This window comes from Stegostoma tigrinum, chromosome 7 (assembly GCF_030684315.1).
Source record: "Stegostoma tigrinum isolate sSteTig4 chromosome 7, sSteTig4.hap1, whole genome shotgun sequence".
NCBI lineage: Eukaryota > Metazoa > Chordata > Chondrichthyes > Orectolobiformes > Stegostomatidae > Stegostoma > Stegostoma tigrinum.
Genome location: NC_081360.1, coordinates 90,152,377 through 90,175,833, shown reverse-complemented (window position 1 = coordinate 90,175,833; position 23,457 = coordinate 90,152,377). Strand labels below are relative to the sequence as shown.

The 23,457-nt window shown below is 42.0% G+C and overlaps 1 protein-coding gene across 1 annotated transcript in view; it reads left to right on the top strand.

The window, feature by feature from the left end:
- The window catches only part of mrasa (muscle RAS oncogene homolog a), a 59,212-nt gene that overhangs the window by 13,574 nt on the left and 22,181 nt on the right, over positions 1-23,457 (top strand). Inside the window, exon 3 of the mRNA XM_048535253.2 lies at positions 20,066-20,219. Coding sequence (XP_048391210.1) covers positions 20,066-20,219 — 154 coding nt within the window. The remainder of the gene's footprint in view (positions 1-20,065; positions 20,220-23,457) is intronic.

The following is a 23,457-nucleotide window of genomic DNA, read 5'->3' as shown; positions in this document are numbered from 1 at the left end:
AGGTATAGTGCAAAAAACTAGAAAATAACCAGGTGCCCCAGCACAGCTCAGCACAAGCTGGAAGAACAGCACCTCCTTTTTTGTTCGCTTGGGAATTCTGCGGTCTTCTGGACTTAATTTCAAGTTCAACAGTTTTAGGGCTTGAGGCACCTTTTCCCCATGTCCTTACCCCAACCCCCACACACCAGGCCTTGTTACCATATAATAAAATGTGAGGCTGGATGAACACAGCAGGCCAAGCAGCATCTCAGGAGCACAAAAGCTGACGTTTCGGGCCTAGACCCTTCATCAGAGAGGGGGATGGGGGGAGGGAACTGGAATAAATAGGGAGAGAGGGGGAGGCGGACCGAAGATGGAGAGTAAAGAAGATAGGTGGAGAAGGTGTGGGTGGGGAGGTAGGGAGGGGATAGGTCCGTCCAGGGAAGACGGACAGGTCAAGGAGGTGGGATGAGGTTAGTAGGTAGCTGGGGGTGCGGCTTGGGGTGGGAGGAAGGGATGGGGTTACCATATGGTCTGCTTTTAAACACTATCCATTGTCAGCCACTAATCGCCTGCAATAGTAGGTATTCATCCTCCCAGGCAGATCGTTATCTACTCCTTTGACTGCCCAGCTGTTCTTCTCTCTTTAAGCTCAATCTCCACCTATTGTTTACTACTAACCCCTTCCCCCACTCTGTCTTCTGCATAAAAGCCAACCATTTTCTAGCCACAATCAGTTCAGAAGAAGGGTCACTTGACCTGAAACTTTAACTCTGATTTCTTTCCACAGATGCTCCCAGAGCTGCTGAGCTTTTCCAGCAATGCATGTTTGTTTCTGGTGTAGAAGGTTTGAAAAATCCCAAATAAATTCAGGTTAGTGAACACCTAGAATATGGTAAAAATAGCAAGAGACTTAAAACAGGGGCTGGTGAATCAAAATGACAGACCACAATTATAATCACGAGTACATGGTTTTACAGGTCTCAACAGCATGTGTCAAAACTTCTTTACAGCTTAACTCTTTTTTTTTAGAAAACGTCATTTTCTAATGTAGGTTATCTAAAAACTGAAGTTGTGTATTGAAGTCAAACACAAATGTTGGAATTTTCTCACTTTTCATGGCATAATTTTCAGTGAGGTTCATAATAACAGGTCCACCACGAACCCTCGTGACTTACCTCACACAGTTGTTGGCTCGTGAAATATGCAACTGGCCTCTCCGTGCCCATTCCACAGCATTGTGCGGCAGGAGAAGTGTAAATGTTCACCACTGCCAGGGTTTTGCAATGTTGGCAACATATTTAAACACCAGCTTCGTAGCACTTCAGATTGTGTAAGCCAGGAACTGCCCTTCACTCTGTGGTCCTGTAATAATATCCTGAAGGAAATGGCCAAGTAAAGGAAATGAACTCCTTGCTCCACCCACAGGGAGGTGCTGGTGGATGGGGCAGTAGAAAGCAAACTTCCGTCTTTTTCTCTTTTTTTGGTCAGCAGACGGTCATAGATGTTTGCGCCACCAGACCCAGCCAACCTACAACAAGGTAGCGGTCTGGATCAGGGCAGTGCCCTAGCAATAGCAATGCAAGGTTAATGATTTCCTGCCCTACATGAGGGAAGTGCCACCGTCTTCACTCCTCCACACAGACCGTCAGGGCCAACACTCACTCAAATTCTGCCACTGTGTCCCCCCTCATCAAGGTTCATAGAGTTCAACTTTCATTATCGCATCCATCATGTTACTTAGAACATAGAACAATACAGCGCAGAACAGGCCCGTCTGCCCTCGATGTTGCGTGAAACTGTGAACTAATCTAAGCCCCTCCCCCTACACTATCCCATCATTATCCATATGCTTATCCAGGGACTGTTTAAATGCCCCTAATGTGGCTGAGGTAACTACATTGACAGGCAGGGCGTTCCATGCCCTTACCTCTTTCTGAGTAAAGAACCTGCCTCTGGCATCTGTCTTAACTCTATCATCCCTCGATTTGTCGCTTTGCCCCCCTTGTACAAGCTGAAGTCATCATCCTCAGAAAAGGACTCTCACTGTCCACCCTATCTAATCCTCTCATCATCTTGTATGCAAAGCATATCTTAAAAGCAAACACTTACCACATCCTGCTAATCTATTCACCCTTCCTGCCCTCTGTTTCCTATTCAATCAGTGGGGACTCATCTCTTCTCCTGCTTATGTTTCACAACTAATAAGTCCACTACGATCATAATCAACCTGTCTTTCTGTCCTATTTCAGGAAAGATTGGCCCATCCCCAGACAGGAATTGGACAGACCCATTGACATACTCTGACCATACCATTTGACTAATCTTGGTCTCCTTTGACCGCATAAAGAACTGGCTCCCTTTGACTTTCAGCTATCATTTGTTTGAAGTAAATGCAGGGTTGTGTTTACCTTGTGAACATTAGGCCCATGCTGTAATTGTGATACTGACATCGCCCAGTATCTTACACCAACATGTTCAACCCCTTGACTGATCAATGCAAGAAGCCATAACAAGCTGTCTCCTGTCTCCCTCAGTGCTGAAAGGCAATGCTTGCCATAAGGGCTGACAGCTTGCAAGCAAGCACAAAGTGAGTGAGCCCTAAGAAGGTAAGCTAAGAGCCTGTGTAGATGCATGTGTGTCCCTGGGAGTAATGTGACCTGGCAGAAGCCTGTGAATCAGAAGTGTCCTTGAGCTCCAAAGTGAAATTCATATGGGCAACGGTGCTATGTGAGTTGATCTGAAAACAGCAATGATGATGTTGTTTGGTGATGCACGTGTGTGGAAGAGGCATAGTGAGGAAAGAGTTCACTGAAATACTGCAATGTAAGCAATGATCTGTTGCCAACAGGTAACAAGGTAGATTTTTGAGGAAGGGCTGGACAATTGTGATCTGTGTAGAGATTAGGCAAGATTGGCTAATAATGGAATGCAAATTGCATTTAAGTAAGGTAGTCACTGCTCAGCAGTAAGATTCGGAATTTTATCTGTTAAATCCTGGCTGAGAAACTGATTTTTTTTTTCCATTCTTGCCATATTTCCTTGACATGCTCACCACTGCCCACGTGGCTGAAATAACTAAAATTCTGGCTGAAGAATCTTTGTTAATGTATTTGTACCCTGCCCCCTGACTGTCACCATGTTATTAAAGTACGTTAATTTGTGTATTAATGCCTATTTGGCATGTGTAATACTTCAAAGCATGCCAAATTATACATCTAATCAGCTGTAATCAAATTTTGTTTGTTGAAACAACCAAAACACACTCACGTGCATTCTTAATACGAAAAGAAAGTTAGAGTTCGCCTCAGTGTAATTCTCTGTTGAGTTGGGAGCTGAAAATTGTGCCATGGTGCCTGCATACTGTTTTTCTGATGACATTGCTGACTTTAAATCAGGCGTACTATGTAGAAAGTGCCAAGTACACGGTGACGTGAATGCGAGGCATTCCTTTGGACACAGTTTTTCAATGTGCAATTCTGACAGTCTTGTTCTACCGACTTATTAAACCCAATGCCTCTCAAGAAATTACAGGACATAATTGTGGAATATGATGTTAGGAAGAATTTTAGAAGTAGAGTCTCCTTCTACTATGTATCTTTACTCCCAACCCCAGGCTTACCGAGGTATTTTGTTTTTCCTACCAGCTTTCCTTGTGCTTTTGCTGAGTAAGATCTTTAGTCTTCTGGCCCACTTGGTTGGAATTAGTGGGTAGAGCCTTGATGGAGGTTGTCCTATGCTTTTGGAACAAGAGGTAATATACTCATACCAACAGCCTAGGCTTGATCTGAACAAAAACACTAGAAATAAAAGAACAAATGTCTGACCTTGTGAACTGTGCAGTTCAAATGCAAAACCTTATTTCTTGATCTCCATCCATTCCAAACAAATTATTTTCTACACATGGTATTTCTTTTTTGTAGTTTTGAGGACTGGTGTAATTTTAATGGTGTAAAGAATGGTGGTAAATTGGCCATTTTCAGTGTTGTTCTTTTGATGTGGCAAACAGAAGAAAATAAAATTCAGGAGGTATCATGTTATCCACCATTTGGACTCTCAAACCCTGCTTGTGTGGCAGCTTCTGTAAGGAATTGAAATGTTGAGCTTGTGTACTGGCAACCTGCAATTCAGCTGTTTTCGTGATAATGGGAACTGCAGATGCTGGAGAATCCAAGATAACAAAGTGTGAAGCTGGATGAACACAGCAGGCCAAGCAGCATCTCAGGAGCACAAAACCTGATGTTTTGGGCCTAAACCCTCCTTCAGAGAGGGGGATGGGGAGAGGGTTCTGGAGTAAATGGGGAGAGGGGGGAGGCGGACCAAAGATGGAAAGAAAAGAAGATAGGTGGAAAGGAGCGTATAGGTAGGGAGGGGATAGGTCAGTCCAGGGAAGACAGACAGGTGAAGGAGGCGGGATAAGGTAGTAGGTAGGAAATGGAGTTGCGGCTTGAGGTGGGAGGAAGGGATCAGTGAGAGGAAGAACAGGTTAGGGAAGCGGAGACAGGCTCGGCTGATTTTGGGATGCAGTGGCGGGAGGGGACGAGCTGGGCTGGTTGTGTGGTGCAGTGGGGGGGAAGGGGATGAACTGGGCTGGTTTTGGGATGCAGTGGGGGAAGGGGAGATTTTGAAGCTTGTGAAGTCCACGTTGATACCATTGGGCTGCAGGGTTCCCAGGCGGAATATGAGTTGCTGTTCCTGCAACCTTCGGGTAGCATCATTGTGGCACTGCAGGAGGCCCATGATGGACATGTCGTCTAAAGAATGGGGGTTAGGGTGGGGGAGTTAAAATGGTTCGCGACTGGGAGGTGCAGTTGTTTATTGCGAACCTGTCATTATTGACATATCATTTCTGGTTCCAAAAACTTAGGGCAACTTACATCAAGGTAGAATGTAGGGCACGCAGGTTAGTTTGATCTTAGTAGGATAATGGATCAGCACAACATGGTGGGCTAAAGGGCCTGTACTGTTCTGTGCTATGTTGTCTGTTTTAAGGTTGTACTCACTCTAAGTCCAAGAAGGTGAGCAATAATATCTGAAAGTTAGCAGAGGTTGTTTGTGTACCTTTCTTTCCAGTGGCCTGGGTTTGATTTACATCCAATTCAAAATTAATATTAAGTTATCTTCATGAACTTCTAGTTGCTATGGGTCAGTAGCACAATGTGACTTTTCATTCTGTGTTGTTTGGGGAGGCAACAGTGTGAGAGGCTTTTCTTGATTCACTGGGTATATAGTTAAAAGGTTGACGCTCAAATCTGAGATGAACAAAGATCTGTTCAAAGTACTAAAGCTGGATCCATGATCTTGTGTTCTCATTGAATGGTGCAGCAGGTTCAAGAGTTAATGCCCTATCTCCTTTTCTTGCGATCCTAAAAAGAAAATGTTGTGGGATGTTTTGAGTGGGAATAATTGAAAAGCTCTTTCAAAGAGCTAGCATGATCCAGATGAGACGAATGGCCCACATCTGGGCCCTGAGAATCACTAAAAAGAATGGCATTATTACTGCCGACGTTTAACTGTGCAGGATTAAGTTTATGTTGCAGACTTTTCTACCTGCAAACTTGATTTCCCAATTTTACACCACATCTCAGCTCTTTGTTAAACTTTGTAAACCATTGTCACAAACAATAATTATTTCCCGAGTGACACAGTTGTTAGCGTTGCCACCTCATAGCGGCAGAGATTTGGGTTCCATTCCAGCTTTGGCTTACTGTCTGTGTGGCGTTTGCATGTTCTTCCCATAACTGCGTGGGTTTCTGGTGGGTGATCTGATTCTTCCCGCAGTCCGTAAATGTGCAGAGTTAGGCAGATTGACCAGAATAAATTGTCACACAGTATCTAGGGATGGATTAGCCATGGGAAATGCAGTGTGGCAGGAATAGTGTAGGAGTCTGGGTCTGGGTGGTACACTCTTTGGAGGGCCAGTATAAACTCAATGGGCCAGGTAGCCTGTTTCCACTCTGTAGGGATTCTAATGATGTAGTGCAAATGTTATGTCTTCCTCACCTTTGCTGTGTTGAAAGACACATTTTAACATGATAGCAGCTTTTAGCATTGATTTAGAAAATCCAGATGTGTGATATGGTTCGGACCAAGGAGAGCCAATGGATGTTATCTACCTGGACTTCAAGAAGGCCTTTGACAAGGTGCCACACAGGAGGCTGCTGAGTAAGATAAGGGCCCATGGTGTTAGAGGCAAGATGCTAGCATGGATAGAAGATTGGCTGTCTGGCAGAAAGCAGGGAGTAGGAATAAAGGGGCCTTTCTCAGGTTGACAGCCGGTGACAAGTGGAATTCCACAAGGGTCAGTGCTGGGACTGCAACATTTCACTTTGTACATGAATGGTCTAGAAGAAGGAACATTCAGGTAAAATTTGCAGATGGTACAATGAGAAGTAGAAGGACAGGTAGTATTGAGGAGGTGGCAAGGCTGCAGAAGGATTTGGACAGGTTAGGAGGGTGGGCAAAGAAGTGACAGATGGAGTACAATGTGGGAAAGTGTGAGGTCTTGCACTTTGGTAAGAAGAATAAAAGCATGGACTGTTTTCTAAATGGGGAGAAAATTCAGACATCTGAAGTGCAAAGAGATTTAGGAGTTCTAGTCCAGGATTCCCACAAGGTAAACCTGCAGGATGAGTCAGTAGTTGGGAAGGCAATTGCAACTTTGGCATTTATTTTGAGAGCACTTGAATATAAAAGCTGGGATGTAGTTCTCAGACTCCATAAGGCTCTGGTCAGGCCACATTGGGAGTATTGTGTGCAGTTTTGAGCCCCATATCTCAAGAAGGATGTACTGACCCTGGAGCGGGTTCAGAGGAGGTTCAAGAGAATGGTCCCAGGAATGAAAGGCTTAACATATGAGGAACGTTTGAGGACTCTGGGTCTATACTCGATGGAATTTAGAAGGATGAGGGAGGATCTAATTGAAACCTACAGAATGGCCTGGACAGAGTGGATATTTGGAAGATATTTCTATTGGTAGGAGAGACGAGGAACCAAGGGCATAGTCTTAGAATAAAGGGAAGACCTTTTAGATTGGAGATGAGAAATTTCTTCAGCCAGAGAGTGATGAATCTATGGAATCTGCTGCCACATAAGGCTGTGGACGCTAGGTCATTGAGTACGAGTAAGATGGAGATTGATAGGCTCTTGATTGTCAAAGGGATCCAGGGCAACAGGGAGAAATTGGGAGAATGAGTCAGAAAATTATCAACCGTGATTGAATGGCGGAGCAGACTTGATGGGCTTAATGGCCTAATTTCTGCTTCTGCATCTTGGGGTTTCCTAACTTGATAGTCACAAGTTTATATTCCAGTGTTTAGTCACTAGCTTTAAGTACCTTCATGATCTCCTTGGTTTGCACACTACGATTATCGTGATGGTGGCTATTTATAACAACGAACAAAAACAATTTTCTGGAACAGCTCAGCAGGTCTGACCATATCTATGAAGAAGAAAATCATAATTGACGTTTGGGTTTGGAAACCCTTCCTCAGAGGGTCTCTGAGGTTTTGATTTAATGTTTGTAAACCCCTGTTAGAGCCTCAGCTGGAGTATTGTGTCAAAGTTTGGACACCTCACTTGAAGAAGGTATGTGAAGGTATTCATGTGGTTGCAGAAAAATATTGAGAATATTGCTGGGAAGGGTGTATTCCTCTCAGACTTTAGTCATGTGAACTGATTAGAGAAACTGCGTTTGATAGGGGTGTTCCAATCCATCAAGAGCCTGGACAGAGTACATGGGCAAAGGAGTTGAGAAGCAAAGGACATCAGATTGAAATGTTGGCACAAGAGCCAGAGGTTACATGATGAAAAACATTTTAACACAGCCAGTAATTAGACACGGCAATAAAACAAATGCAAAAAATGTAGGGAAATCTCAGCATCTGTGGTGAGGGCAAGTCAGTTAACATTTTGAGACCGGTATGATTTAGAAGCGATGCACTACCTGAGAGTGTGGTGCAAGTTGGTTCAATCAATGTTTTCATAAGGGAATTAGGTAATTATTTGAAAGGAAAACAGGGTTACAGGGAAAAGGCAGAAGAGTTAAAGTAGTAGAGTTGCTTTCACCAGAAAGCTATGAACCAAATGGTCTCCTATGGTTTAACCACTTTAATTGACTCCGAACTACCTACAGTGATTTCGTGAAATAGTATATTGTATTCCACCCTACTCAATCCCTTGTGTTAACTCCATCTCAGGATAATGGCTGATCAAAGTAAATGTCTGGAGGGTGCTAATCCTATTCCTAGTTAAATATCCTTTGTTATCATGTGGATCTGAAGTGCAACACAGTTTAAAAATTTGATACTGTCGCCATGCATTGGTACCATTCTCATTAACATAAAATAAACATAAGATAACTTGACGAAAGTCCAACTTTTTCTTCTCTGCAGCCAGAGTCCCTTTGTGGGCTATACCACCTCACTCCATGCTGTCATTCCTTCTTTGTTATCTGTCATAGTTACTTAGATTTTGGTTCATTTGCAGGTAAGCTTTCTCCAAAATTACTGCAGAATAGCTAGAATGGCAAATTGAATATCACTTCAAAATGTCCCTGTTTCTCCAAGACTTGGATTGGGGTGTAGTATAACCACAAAAAGAAGTCATGTCAGGCCTTCAAGAGGAAGCAAACTCTTGAGTGAAGCACTCCTACTGGTGAGGTGCACATACAAACTCTTCTGAAGATAGCGTGTTCTCTTGGTTTTGCAAAGCTTATAAGTTTTTTGCTTCAAATGTGTGTGTGTGTGTATATGTATATGTATATAATAGATCATGTTAAAGTAAATTATTTGAGAAGTTGCAGCCATGGACATCAGGAAATCTGTGCTAGTGACGTTCCTAGAACCAGTTTGATTCCTACCGGTGGTTTAAGTGTCAAGTGTTCTCAGTGCTGACTTATGAAGTTTCCTTCCTCTGAGTTTTATCAGCGGCACGGCAGCTGGTATCTGAAGGTTGCATAGGAATGCTTTGTTTGATGACCTCATGGTTGTAGTGAAGGTACTTTAGTAAAGTAATTGCTATGGGAATTTGGGAGTGAAAACCGTCTGACATTACTTCCGTGTTCTTGTTTATATTGGCCACATAGTGACTCAAGCAAAACAGACCTTTTTTTAAAGTAAATTTATTAGACACCACTTAGGCATCGCTGCTGATACTCATGGCTGAATTTACGTGCTCGTTGTTTCAACATTTTTTTTTGACTTTGATAGGGAACTGAGAGTTGCATTTGAGAACTGAAATTTTTTTGTTTTTAAAAAACAAACAGGAGAGAATGAAATACTCATGTTTACTGTTGGGGCCTGCTCTGGAAAGATAGAGCAGTAATTAACCTGCATTATGAACACTGTAAATAATTCAAAATCAAGACGTTGTTATGCTCTGGGATAGCAGCTGTTTGGACGTTGAATTAGCCTGTAAGAAGATTAGTGTTGGCTAGCCAAACATAAGGAATGTTGAAAAAGAAAACAGAATAAACTGGCTCTATTTGAATTTTGGACAGGAAGCAGGTTTTGCTTTGGAAGCTGCCAGGCTGGGTATTTTTGTGTTTTTTGGTTTTGCTGTCTCTAGTTATTTGCCAGTTATTGACTTGGTGAATGCTCTGAGAAAAGAATTACAATGAAAGAAAAGATGTCTTCGGGCAGCTTACGTTGACTGGTGACTTTGGAATTCAGGCAAGATAAACAGTCCTACATTCTTGTAATCCATCTCAAAGGATTTCATGATGGCCTGGTATTCATCATTGAAATAGTTATTGAACTGACAAATTATGATTATTTATTCACTTTTTAAGTTTATGCCTTAACTGTATCTATCTGTGTGAAAGTGGTTTTATCTGAAGATTATCGGGCTTAGCTCATAGATATTAGATTTCTCTGTTTGAATACACATGGCAATGAATGATTCAATTCATGTAAAAATATAGTGGAAAGTGTGCACCTTCGTACGTACCTGCGCCATTCAGATTAACTTAGGACAAGGTAAGAAAATTGATAACTCAAGAGTCGAACTTTCCTATCTGCTGCTGCAGACGTGCTCGGCGCCTTTCACCCCTTGCCATTCCTCTGCTGGTGTTTCACTCTGGATTTTCCAGCTCACCTGCTGCCTCACCAGCCTGCTCTTGGCGGCCCACTCTTGATCCGCTACCGCCGTTCTGGGTCACACTCGATCAGTCGCCACAGGACGCAACGTGCACGTTCATCTCTCACTACGTGGTTCCCAGTCACAATCCAGCTCCTTCCCAACTCCTTAGGTAGATAGCTAAAAGGGATGGGTGGGATAGAATTACTGGAGGAAGAGAGAAGATGGGAGTGGTGAGAAAAGGAAGGACAAAAAAAGAAAATGAAACAACTGGTGAATAGACTGGAGCCCCGAATGGAGTGATTTACTCTGCCACCATCTTGTTCATCTGTGTTCTGCTAATGTTATGTTATTAATAATACATTTAATTTATGTTTAAGACATAAACTTGGCATTCAAGATCAAATATTTATGTCTGGTTATTTGAGCAGTTTTGAGGGTAATTGAATGTTATAATGTCACTGTGTTGCAAATCCAGTGATAGGGAGACTGATTGATTAGATTTGGTTAGCTATCGCTGATACCACAGCATGTCAGTCCTCAGCAACACTGTTCACACACATGGAGTCAACTTCCACTTGTAAGCCAAGCATACCCCTCTAATTCACTTTGACCTCCCATTACTGTTGACATTGTGTAGCTACTTAGTTGTCATTGTTATGGATGAGTCAGCCAAAACTTTTCATTTTGTTATTGATGCCAGCTCTGTAACCTTGTCTACTGACTGTATCCTCCCTGTACACTCTCAAACTGGTCCGTGTGTGTACAACTTCCATGCCTGTTCACGTTTTGAGCTGAGGTTGCCTCTATGACCTACACCACTTATTTCCACTTTCCTGACATTGCTTACATCTACCCCAGCCACAGTTAACGCGTAGCCGAGCCCAATATCAGCATCAATATTGTCTCCAAGTTTGACCTATACAATGGTTTCCCTCACACAATCTGTGCAAAAGAGCTTTTCACAAATGCTGTACAAAATTCTGCTTGGCATCATCCTGTTCTCCTTGACCTCCAGATTTCCCCAATCCCCTTGCACAGAAAGTCAAATCCTTAATCCTTTCTTTATAAATTCTCATGGCCTCATCCCTTTCTAATTCACCATTCTCCTTGTGTAATGTCTTGCAGCTCATACCCATCTGTTCTCCAGGGTTCTATACCTCCATTCCGTAGAAATTATGGGTACTCCTTTCTAATCTCTGCAACTCCTTTTTTTTTAATTAAAAAAAATTATCGCATTCATTGATGGCTTTGTAAGCCTATGTTATTAGCCACGCTATTATTCATGCCTCTTAATTACCCTTCTCTGAAAAGTACTATGCATAGTGCATAAAGTTACTATATTAATGCAATATTGCCACCATCTTATATATTTCTGCCCATTGTTAACCAACATTCACTTCTGTAAAACAAATTGGCACCGCTTTGATTCAATAAAAAATGAAAAAAGCTTTTCGTCCATGTATTTTTGACTTTTCACAACCACCCATCTCTCAATAGGCTTTATAGCAAATGAGCTACTTTGAAATGTAGTCCCTGTTGGAATGCAGGAAACGCAACAGCTAATTTGTGTTCAGGAATATGCCATGAGCACTGTAGGTAATGACTAGATAATCAGTTTTGGTGATGCTGATTAAAGGGTAAATATTGGCCATGACATCAGGGATGATCTCCCTGCTCTTTAAGATAGTGCTGTTGGGGTCTTATTGCTTCCCACAGAGGAATTCCCCGGTGTTGGAGTGTTGGTTTTCATTTTTCTGCTTAGATTGTAATGTATCTTGATAATATGATAAGCATTCAGTCATCAATATTGCAAGTGTTATTTCTCGCTGTGTTTTTAAAACATTTCTTGCATCATTTTTGTTGCAAAAGAATTCAGGTGTAATACAAAAATTTGTTTTAAAGCATGAAGGGTATTTAACTTCCTACAAATTGCTTGGCCTCTGATCTAAATAGTTTTACATTCAAGGAACTCTTTGCAAGAGCTGTACTTCAGGGAACTAGGGTCAGTCGGTTGGGTGTTGTACAATGTTAAATCCTCACGTGATTCAAGGTTAATTTGCCCTATGACTGCAGTAAGTGGCTTGCAACAGTGCTACTGTTTTAATATATGTGCTGCCTCAGTCTAAAATCTAGGCCTGACTTGTTAAACCTGATCAAACTGCATTGAAGCTGTATCGAAGGAAGGAATCAGCTAAGGTTTGTGCACTTAATTTACAAGTTTAGCCTTGCCCCAAAGACATGCCTCTGCACCAAGTCTAAACTTGGCAAATCTAAATATATTATTAAAGCAACAAGGACAGTTTGCCTCAGCTGGTACAAGTCAAGTATAAAAAGTTAGTGTTGCCTGCTGTGTCTCAGGAGCACACACTGCTATGTCGCTTCTACACAACCCAGAAGCACAGTCTTTACTGTACTAGAGCAGAAATCTGGCTTATAGATCTGTGTATTCGTCATGTCAGACTGCCCTAGAAGTGGGCACCAACAAACTACTTCAATTGAGGAATTGGCTTCTTTATCTCAGTGGCCTACCCATGTCTTAACTTGCACTGCACTATACTTCCGGGCCACTTACTGAGTTATTCATAATCTTGGGCACTGACACCTACACTGTTAAAGTGCTTAATGTTTGCAGTCGGGATATCTGTGGCTTAACATAGAATTTTAACGCTGATTTGTGGCAGATGATTTGAAATATAAAGCAAGATTGCTTCTGTTGATATACAGGAGGAAATCTATTGAGTTTTTCTATTTTTCAATACTACCACATCAAGAGTGTAGGCTAGGAAGTAGCAATGAGATTTTTTCACACATCTGAACACTCTTCTGCTTTACAAAATAATATATTAAATATTTTCCTTTTGTCCCTTCTTCCCTCATAGAATCACCACACATTGGAAACAGGCAATTCAGCCCATCGAGTCCACACTGACCCTCCAAAAGAGCATCTGACCCAGACCTACCCATACTGTGTCCCCATAATCCCACATTTACCATGGCTAACCCACCTAACCTACACATGGCCAATCCACCAAACCTGCAGATCTTTGGACTGTGGGAGAAAATCCATACAGACACAGGAAGAACATGTAAACTTCACATAGACAGTCACCCGAGGCTGGAATTGAACCCAGATGCCTGGTGCTGTGAGGCAGCTGTGCCATCGTACCACCCTTAGCCGTAAGCAGTTTAGAAAAGTGCTGCCCTCGGCCACAGATTGCGCTACCTGGCTCCAGTCCAAATGTAACAAGAGAGAGTTGATAAACTAAGATTCAGGCAGGTTTGGAAGTACCCACACAACTGAATCCTGCTTCTGAGTAATCTACACTCTTGTACTAACGTTGAGAGTTGAATGGCTTTGTCTCACTGGCATTGCTGCTGGGCTTGTTCTACTGACAAAAATTGAGACACATTTGCCCGATTTTGAGCATTAACTTTGTGCAATACTTTAAACTTTGACTGTCAGCATCTTTCACAAGATGAAATATTGCAAAAAATACTCCTGTTCAATGTAAGAGAGCTTTGCCATCATTTTTAATTACTTATGGAGCAGATTCACAATCTGTTTTTGGAAAATTGTTTTCCAGAATGTTTGTTTTTTTTTCCAAAATTGCTTTAATCAGCTGGGCTCAGAGCAGAATAAATATTGTTCACAATGTCATTTCTTCATGCCATTGAATCATGGGCTCATGAGAGGGCAGGTGGGCCTCCATTTAACATCTCTTCTAGCAGACTGCGCCCTCAATACCACACTGCAGTGTGAACTTGATTTTTTGAGTTGAGGTTCTGGAGTGACAGCCATCTGACTGAGCCACACTGGTTTGCCTGGGGAATTCTGTGGTTCTCTGGTTTGACAATACTGTAAACACTTGGCTGACCACCTTCTGCTGAAGGGCAAAGTGGTTGGCTGAGGAAGGAGGACACGTCACCTATTGACTGATCAACGGACTCCTGTGCTGTCATTGCATGAACATAGATGACTCGCTCTTTACATTCATTTATTTGGGCATTGTCAAACCTGTTGTCATCTGATTTAGTGCTTTTTTTTGGAATTACCATGATTGATAATGCAATTAAACAATTTGTTCATTGTATGATGATTTTGTTCAATCTGCTGTCCATTTCTGCCAACTTAAATTCCCAGTGTCTCACTGGTTAGCACTGCAGCCTCACAGCACCAGGGACCCTGGTTTGATTCCAGCCTCTGGTGACTGTCTGTGTGGAGTTTGCACGTTCTCCCTGTGTCTGCGTGGGTTTCCTTCGGGTGCTCCAGTTTCCTCCCACAGTCCAAAGATGTGCAGGCTAGGTGGATTGGCCATGCTAAATTGCCAGTGGTGTTCAGGGGTGTGTGGTTTATAGGGGGATGGGTCTGGGTGGGATGCCTCAAGGGGCGGTGTGGACTTGTTGGGCCAAAGGGCCTGTTTCCACATTGTAGGGAATCTAATCTAAGAAAATAGTGCAGTAGCAGCCCATTTGACCTATCAAGTCCTATCCCTGTAACCCTGCATTTCCCATGGTTCACCCACCTAGCCCACGCATCCCTGGGCACTATGGGTAATTTACCATGGCCAATCCAGCCAACTTGCGCATTTTCAGACTGTGGAAGGAAACAGGAGCACCCAGAGGAAACCCACGCAGATGTGGGGCAGAACGTGCAAACTTCATACAGAATCAAACCCAGGTAGCTGGTGCTGTGAAAGTAGTGCTAATCACCGAGCCATCAGTAACTGTCAGCTCTTAAACTGTGGCTGATCCAACAGATTCCAATCCAAGCTGCTTTTAAAATTTATTGTACGCCATTAACAGTAAACGTGCATTTAACGAGTCATTGCCTTTTTTATTTCAAAATTGTTTCAGTTCTCTGCTTATAGTTTTCCTTTATCCATTCGGCTTCCTTTTTTTAGTTTTATGTTTAACGTTTCGCATCCATATGAATTGAATGAAATGGTTTGTTTCGCTTCATCATTTTTTTTTCAACAATCTAATGTTGCAGTCATCCTACAAGTTCCCATTTCTGAGGACTGTACCAGACAAGTTGCATACTGCACACGTAACCACGGAAACCTTGCAAGTGTGACATTAGCTTTGCCCAACACACAGGCTGTATTGCAGACTTGTACACACATTGATGTTTCCAGTAAAGAGCTGGCAAAATATTTGTAAGATGAAAGTAAGATACTATTATATTCAGACTTGGTCTGGGGACAATAAAACTCTGGGTTAATGTTCGGTCATTTGTGGAACGAAATGCTTAGTAACATGGCTCCCTTCAGATCTCTCTCTAAATATAGACCATCGCCCCCACCTGTATTCTGTAACTAGTGAAAACCAGGCCATTTAAGAGGGTTTTTTTTCCAATCTTGAGTATTTAAGGCTCAAGGTTGCCTTCTGTCCCTGAAGAGTCAATGAGCAGCCTGCTATGTCAGTACCACATGTTTTTTGTTTCAAGGGGATAGCACTGCTACCTCACAGCATCAGGACCTGGTTTCAATTCTACCCTCAGGCAACCATCTGTGTGGAATTTGCATATTCTCCCCATGTCTGTGTGGGTTTCCTCCCAGTGCTCTGGTTTCCTCCCACAGACCAAAGATGTGCAGACTAGGTGGATTGGCCATGCTAATTTGCCCACAGTATGTCCAGGGATGTGTAGGCTAGGTCATTTAGCCATGGAAAATGCAGTGCCACAGAGATGGGGTAGAGGACTGGGTCTGGGCCAGGATGGAATGCTCTTGAGGGTCAGTGTGAACTCAATGGGCCAAATGGCCTGCTTCCACACTGTAGGGATTCTGATTCTAAGAAACAGTCACTCGGCTGGTTCTGTACTATTGCAGTGTGAAAACTCATCTGATTGATATGGAAGTGTCCCTTTACAAGGAACCAAAACGTTAGTGTGAAACCCTCAGTGAGCGTATTGTCAAATGAGTTTATTTGAAACAATAAACTTTATTTCCTTGTAAATCAGCTTGATCAGGAAACTATTCTTGTTGACAATCGCAAAAATGAATGTTCTCCTGTACTGAGAACCTCCTTTAGCTAGGGTAACAAAACTAAAATCTAAACAAGTATAAAGGGGCAGTTACCTTCCCATCATACTACAGGAGGCCTGTAGTATAATGAGGAAGATAGATAGATATACAAGCAAATCGAAAAATGGGCGAGAGAAACAAGTTTCTAGTTGTAGGGGACTTCAGCTTTGCTAATATTAACTGGGATTGTCCGAGTGTGAAAGGTGGGCAATTTTTAAAGTGTATCCAGGAGAGCTTTTTTTGTCCCAGTACGTAGATAATCCTACCAGAAATGGGGCAGTGCTAGACCTAATCATAGGGAATGAACCTGGCCAAGTGGTTGAGGTTTTGATGGGTGAGAATTTTGGGAACAGTGACCATAACTTTAAGTTTCTATGTCTTTATAGAAAGGGATAAGAATAGTGCAGAAGTTTCTAAGCTGCAGGAAGGCTGACTTCAATATCATTAGATCGGATTTTGGCAAACATTGGCCATGAGCAGCAACTTGCAGGTCAGTCTCCATTCAGAAAGTGAGAGTCTATTAAAGTGGATAGTGAGAATTCAGGGCCCATGAGTTCCTTTTAAGAGTGAACAGCATGGGTATCAAGTCCAAGGATGTCAAAAACTATGAAGAGTTTGATAAAGAGAAAGAAGGAAGCATATCAGTGTGGCTTGGAGGGCCAAAGGACTTGTTCCTGTGCTGTAATTTTAATTGATATGTCAGGTATGGCCCATTTAAAAACAGGGGAGGCCCTCCAAAAGTATGGAGAATCTAGGAGGTTGATTTTTAAAAAAGAAATTAGGTTGCCAAAAAGGAGCCATGAAACATCTTTGGCAGATGGGATCAAGGAATACCCCAAGGCTTTTTTAAATTGATATGTTAATAGTAAGAGGATTACTAGGGAAAGAATCGGACCTATTAGAGAACAAGCTGTGTGTATAGTCAGTGGACATGTAAGGTTTTAAATGAGTACTTCTCATCGATATTCATTAGAGCTGGAGATTTCAGTTGGGGTGGTGAGTCTAGAGCATATTAAGATTAATAAGAAGGACGTATTGGAAGTTTTAATCAGCATACAATTGCATAGATCCTTAGGACCTGATGAGTTGTATCCCAGGCTGCTGTGGAGGCAAGGGATGTTTTTGCTGGGGCCATGGCAGAGAGATTTAATACTTCACTGACATGCCAGGTGACTGGAGAATGGCTAACATGGTTCCTTTGTTTAAGAAAGACAGCAGGATGAGCTGAAGGTGATAATGGGAACTGCAGATGCTGGAGAATCCAAGACAATAAAATGAGGCTGGATGAACACAGCAGGCCCAGCGGCATCTCAGGAGCACCTGAGATGCTGCTGGGCCTGCTGTGTTCATCCAGCCTGACATTTTTTATTGAGCTGAAGGGCCTGTTTCTATGCTGTGACTCTATCTATGACTCGGCTGCTTGTTTAAGTTTCATATAGCTACATTGGTGTTGAATTTCTGCCAAAATAACATTTTGTGGCAAGGAAATTGTCACCACTAACCCTTTCTGTCATATATGGGGAACATATATTGTGGAAATTGGATGCAGAGCACATTAGTTTCAAATGTACAGAGAGCTAAAGGCTATAGAGCCCACTCACTTCTTTCCTAATCTCCAATAAGTTCAAGTGTGGCTTCTTTCAAGAGGTGGCTGACTGAGGAATCATCATCTTACATCTCAGTGTAAATCTCGGTGGGAAATGATTTGAGACAGCTACCGATACTGAAGCCATTTACTCCTAAAGTATTTATAATATCAATTTTTATATGCTTTGAAAGTGCCACTTAGATTATTTTTAAATGGGAATTGATGTTAGAAACAAATGGTAACTAGCAAATTAGATTCGTCTGACAAGGACTCTGCTTTGATCATAACAGAACTGATGAACCTGCTTAAATAATCCTGTCTGTGTCTAATCGTTTTTGTAAGTAACATCAAGTTTGGTTCAAATAAAATTCATGGGAAGGGAGTGAGCTACGATCAGTAACTCTCAATTTTTACTGGGAATCTACCTTGCTTTTGCCAACAGATTTAATACATAGAGTGCAGTGGGGTATCTCTATCCTTGTGAGCATTCACATTTGGAACAAGATTATTTGTCTCATTGAGCCAGCTTCATTATTTGATAAGGTTATGACTGATCTGATTGTGGACTCCAATCTCCCATCTCCTGCTCAACTCTCTTGGTGGTCAAAAATCTATCTCATGTGGCCGTGAGTATTCGATGACCCTCCCTCCCTGAGGAAGAGAATTCCACAGACTTGCAACCCTCTGCAAGATGCAAGAGACTGATTTTTAAGGTGTTCCTTAAGTCTCCTCTCTCCTGCAACGAGAAGCAACCTTTCAGTATTTGCCCCAACAACTCCCCTCGGGATGTTCTTTATTTCAAAAACAGCATCACCTCCATTAGTAAGGGATATGCTCGTATCATATTCATTCAATTTGCGTTTGGTTTTTCTTCAGCATGTTTATTATTGCTTTTAGTCCCTTAAGGTGTCTAGCATAAATTTAAGTTTATTTTGAGCATGAGATACTTGCAAAAGAAATAACTTTTTTAAAAAAAACGAACGTAGTGAGTCTGACTCTAAATGAGCGATTTGTTGGTCTGAAGGGAAGAGATGCATTTACCAGGAAATTTAAAAAAAAAGTAAACTTGTAGACCGAGATAGTAGGAAGTGCTGATGCTGGAGCCTGAGATAACCAGGTGTGAAGCTGGATGAACACAGCAGGCCAGGCAGCTTCAGAGGAGCAGGAAAGCTGATGTTTCATGTCTAGACCCTTCTCCTATGTGTAGACAGGTTGTGAAAATTCAACCATTACCACTTCACACAAATGGCATTCAGAAGCTCTCTTTTCCACCCATCCTACTCTGTCCTAATTTCAAGAGGCTTTCTTGGAGAATCAAATCTGAGGTTGATTTTCATTTTTTTTTGGAAATCTAAGGTGGTTGGATGGTGTCGACATTAAGATCAGTAACCAATGGAACTTTAATGGTAGCAAGAGGCTTGAGAGACTGATTGGCCAACATCTGTTCGCAGCTCCACAATTCCCAGGGAAAGCAATTTTCATTTCTGCTCTCAATGGAAGGCCTTGATGGTGGCTTCAGCATTCATGAGTTATCTCCTGCATAAGCAAGGTAGCATTGCAGTGAAATATCATGCTCTTTATTCTTGCTTTTGTGGTCATCAGTCTGTGGTTCCATCTACTTAGAACTCAGAGCAGCTGTGTTTTTCTGGACTAGTTCCAACATTCAATGCCATATGTAATGTGAAGGAGAGAATGTCTAAATCCAAAACTCTCCACTTGTGAAATCCAGTTGTAAGAAAGAAATATGGCATTTATTAGAACGAAGTGATGTTTGTCTAGTTTTGTAATTCTTGATTCAAAAATGGGATAGATTTATTGGCATTGAAACTAGGTATGATGTAATTGCCAAAAAATGTTCAAATATTTACATTTTAGGCAGAACTTTAGTGGTGTACAACTGTTATTTTTGGGATGAAAGAATGTTTAGGAATCTTGGCTATTCAAGACGTAAGATCTTCATTCTCGGGTGTGAAGGTTCATTTCTGTTTCTCTCAAGGGCTAAAATATTGCCACTAGACTATGTTGTCGAGAGCCTTTATAATGAATGGAGAATTTAAGATTTTGCTTAAGATTATTGTTGATTTTCCTCAAACTTCTATTTGTTTGTTTTGAAGTTTACCTAATTATTTGCATCTTTTTGCTTTTGAACTCTGTGTTGACACAATCAGGCTATCAAAACAGAGCCGAGACCACCTTTTAGAGGAAGCAGTTTTACTGCATTGCTAATTTTGCAGATGAGAAAAATACGTTGGTGCACCACTGAGAGTTTAGCCCAAGGCAGGGGATTTGAAATATGAAAAGTCCAAGTGTATACTTTCACAAATTGCTGTGATTCCAGTTGTTGTGAGTTTTTTTTTCCCATTACAGCTTTTGTGTTCTCTCACCCTAACTGTAGTGCTTGATACAGCGGGTCAAGAGGAGTTCAGTGCTATGAGGGAGCAGTACATGAGGACAGGGGATGGGTTCCTCATCGTCTATTCAGTCACTGACAAGGCCAGCTTTGAACACGTGGACAGGTTTCACCAACTGATATTACGGGTCAAAGATAGGTGAGTGTCCACATAACTGCTGCTGTTCTAAGGGACTTCATCTTCCTCAAACTCTGGCCGGTTCCCCCTCTCTCCCTGTCTCCCAGTCTCTCGCTCCTTTTTCTCTATCCGTCTCTTTTTTTGTTCCATCTCTCATAACATGACTACCTGAGAACTACTGCTTGATTTAGAGTTCACATTTGAAATATTCACTTTTTTTGTTCACTGTTTCTTTACCCTATCATGCTAAATGTTAAACTAATGAACTCCTCCTCCTTTAATATGTTTTGAATAATATATATAATCCAATACAATATATTATATGTCATGCTAAAGTGTATTAGATATGTGTGATAACCACACCAATACATGGATTATAAGAAAGGGGAGCAGGAGAGTCAGTCTTTTGGTTATTGAGCCTGTTCTGCCTTTCAATAAGATCATGGCTGATCTAGAAAGCAATTACATTTATATAGCCCCTTTTTGTTAGCTCAGGACATTTCACAGAACAGTGCTTCACAGACAATGCCATAATGTTGAAGTGTGGATCTGTTTTACTTTCAGCAAGATCATACAAATGGCAGTTAAGTAAATGAATCTGTTTTAGTGATTGTTACAGCTAAATGATGCCGAAAGAGCTTCCCTGCTCCTCTGCAAGATCTGTTGTGATGCAATTGGATCTTTTACATCTACTTAACCCAGACAGGATGTTTATGTTCTGATGTGTTCCACATTACAGGTGAAAGTTAATGCCTCCAAATCACATACAAGTTTCCAGAGAAGGGCTAAAAGCCACAGACTTTTGACTCTGATCGAGGAGTGCCATCACAAATTCACAGCTGATAAATACAGCTGGATAGCAATCAGTGGCTTTCTTTGTCCTGCTACTGTAACATATGTTGAAAAGTCTGATGGTCAAGATTTCATTGTTTAAAGCCTTTACTGTAACAATTAAATTCAAAACTAGCGCAAAGTAAATATGAATTAACTGGGAAATTGCTGTTAATTATAAACTATAACTATCAAACAAAACTATAAATTACAAATTTAAATGGCAAATTGAACCTAAATGGCAAATTGAACCAAAATGGCCCACTTTGCACTTTTATGGGGGAGGCAATGGCCTCGTGGTATTATCGCTGGACTGTAAATCCACAGACCCAGATAACATTCTGGGATCCCAGTTCAAATCCTGCCACAGCAGATGGTGGAATTTTGAATTCAATAAAATATCTGGAATTAAGAATCTGAAGATGGCCATGAATCCATTGTCAATTGTCGGGGAAAAACCAATCTGGTTCACTAATGCCCTTTAGGAAGGGAAACGGCCATCCTTACCTGGTCTGACCTACATGTGACTCCAGACCCACAGCAATATGGTTGACTCTCAACTGCCCTCTGGGTAATTAGGGATGGGCAATAAATGCAGCCTAGCCAGTGATGCCCTCATCCTATGAATGAATGAGAAAAGGAGATATGTCCTCACTCTTAGCTAGGATGTCCTTCAAAATTCTCTTTATCACAGAATTCCAGCCCCTCTACTTCAATGTAGTATGACCCCCAGCTGACAGTCACACACAACCAATCAGAGTTCCACAGGCGGTTTTCACCAAAATAACATATCTTCAGAACTTCCTCAACTCCTGTTTATGATGGTCTGGATGGCCTAGATCCCCTAAAGTTACAGTGGCCTTGAAATAACAGAAACTACTCAAACAACTATGTTCTGTCTGTCCTTGGCATGCTGCAATGCTCCAATGGATCACAGTGCAAATTCGAGGAGCAACATCTCATCTTCAGTCTCTAGGCAGTTTACAGACCTCTGGAGTTAGTATGGAGTTCAACAGCTTCAAATTGTGAGCCCGCTCACATTCTTTCCCTTTTTCTTTTAGCTTTACTTGTTACATTCTGTGTTACCATATCCTCTCTCCCCTCCCCTCCACCCCACCCCCCCCCCCCCCACCCCCACCCCCACCCAATTGGGAATGAGTCTGACAGATGCACCATTGTTCTGACATTCTCCCATTCCAATCAGTTAATTTGAACTGTCAACATCATTTCTCCCCTAGCACTCTACACCCATTATCCCCACACCCCTTCCCCAACTGTTGCATAAATGTGGCCCCTTCCACTCTTCTTTTCAGCTCTGAAGAGTCATCTAGACTCACCATTAGCATGCTTCCTCTCCATGGGTGCTGCCCAACCCTCTGTGATCTCTAGCATTTATATTTGTTCTTAATGCAGATTCCAGCATCTGCAGTAATTTGCTTTTTTTCATATCTGCCTTTACTCAGCTCCAGTGTCTAACCTCTGATTCACTTCAACCTGCCTGCACTATACCAGTGGGATCATCATGAGAGCTTAGATGGCTACGTCCTTGTTTGTTTGCAGTTTCAACCCATTTCAGTTGTCTCAGAAGTTTTAAGTTTCATGTTAGTGTCCTTTCTCTACTGGATCTGGTCTTTTAAATAAAATGCAAGCTTTGAAACCATCGCAGTAGAGCTGCGTTTGTCAGAAACCTCAAGAATGTTTTAATTATGTACAGTCTTTTGGAGACTATGTCAGATTTTTGTGTCTGGTTTTTCCTGTGCAGAGAATTGATAAACTTACCGGCAGTGTTTAATATTAAGTTCTAAGTGCAACATGCTTCGGTGATGTTCCTGAACCAGCATTTTTAAAGTAGTCATTAATCTGATTATAGAACGTAGAACATAGAACAGTACAGCACAGAACAGGCCCTTCAGCCCACAATGTTGTGCCGACCATTGATCCTCATGTATGCACCCTCGAATTTCTGTGACCATATGCATGTCCAGCAGTCTCTTAAGTGTCCGCAATGACCTTGCTTCCACAACTGCTGCTGGCAACGCATTCCATGCTCTCACAACTCTCTGTGTAAAGAACCTGCCTCTGACATCCCCTGTATACTTTCCTCCAACCAGCTTAAAACTATGACCCCTCGTGTTAGCCTTTTCTGCCCTGGGAAATAGTCTCTGGCTATCAACTCTATCTATGCCTCTCATTATCTTGTATGCCTCAATTAGGTCCCCTCTCCTCCTCCTCTTCTCCAATGAAAAAAGTCCGCGCTCAGTCAACCTCTCTTCATAAGATAAGCCCTCCAGTCCAGGTAGCATCCTTGTAAACCTCCTCTGAACCCTCTCCAAAGCATCCACATCTTTCCTATGATAAGGCGACCAGAACTGGACGCAGTATTCCAAGCGCGGTCTAACCAAAGTTTTATAGAGCTGCCACAAGATCT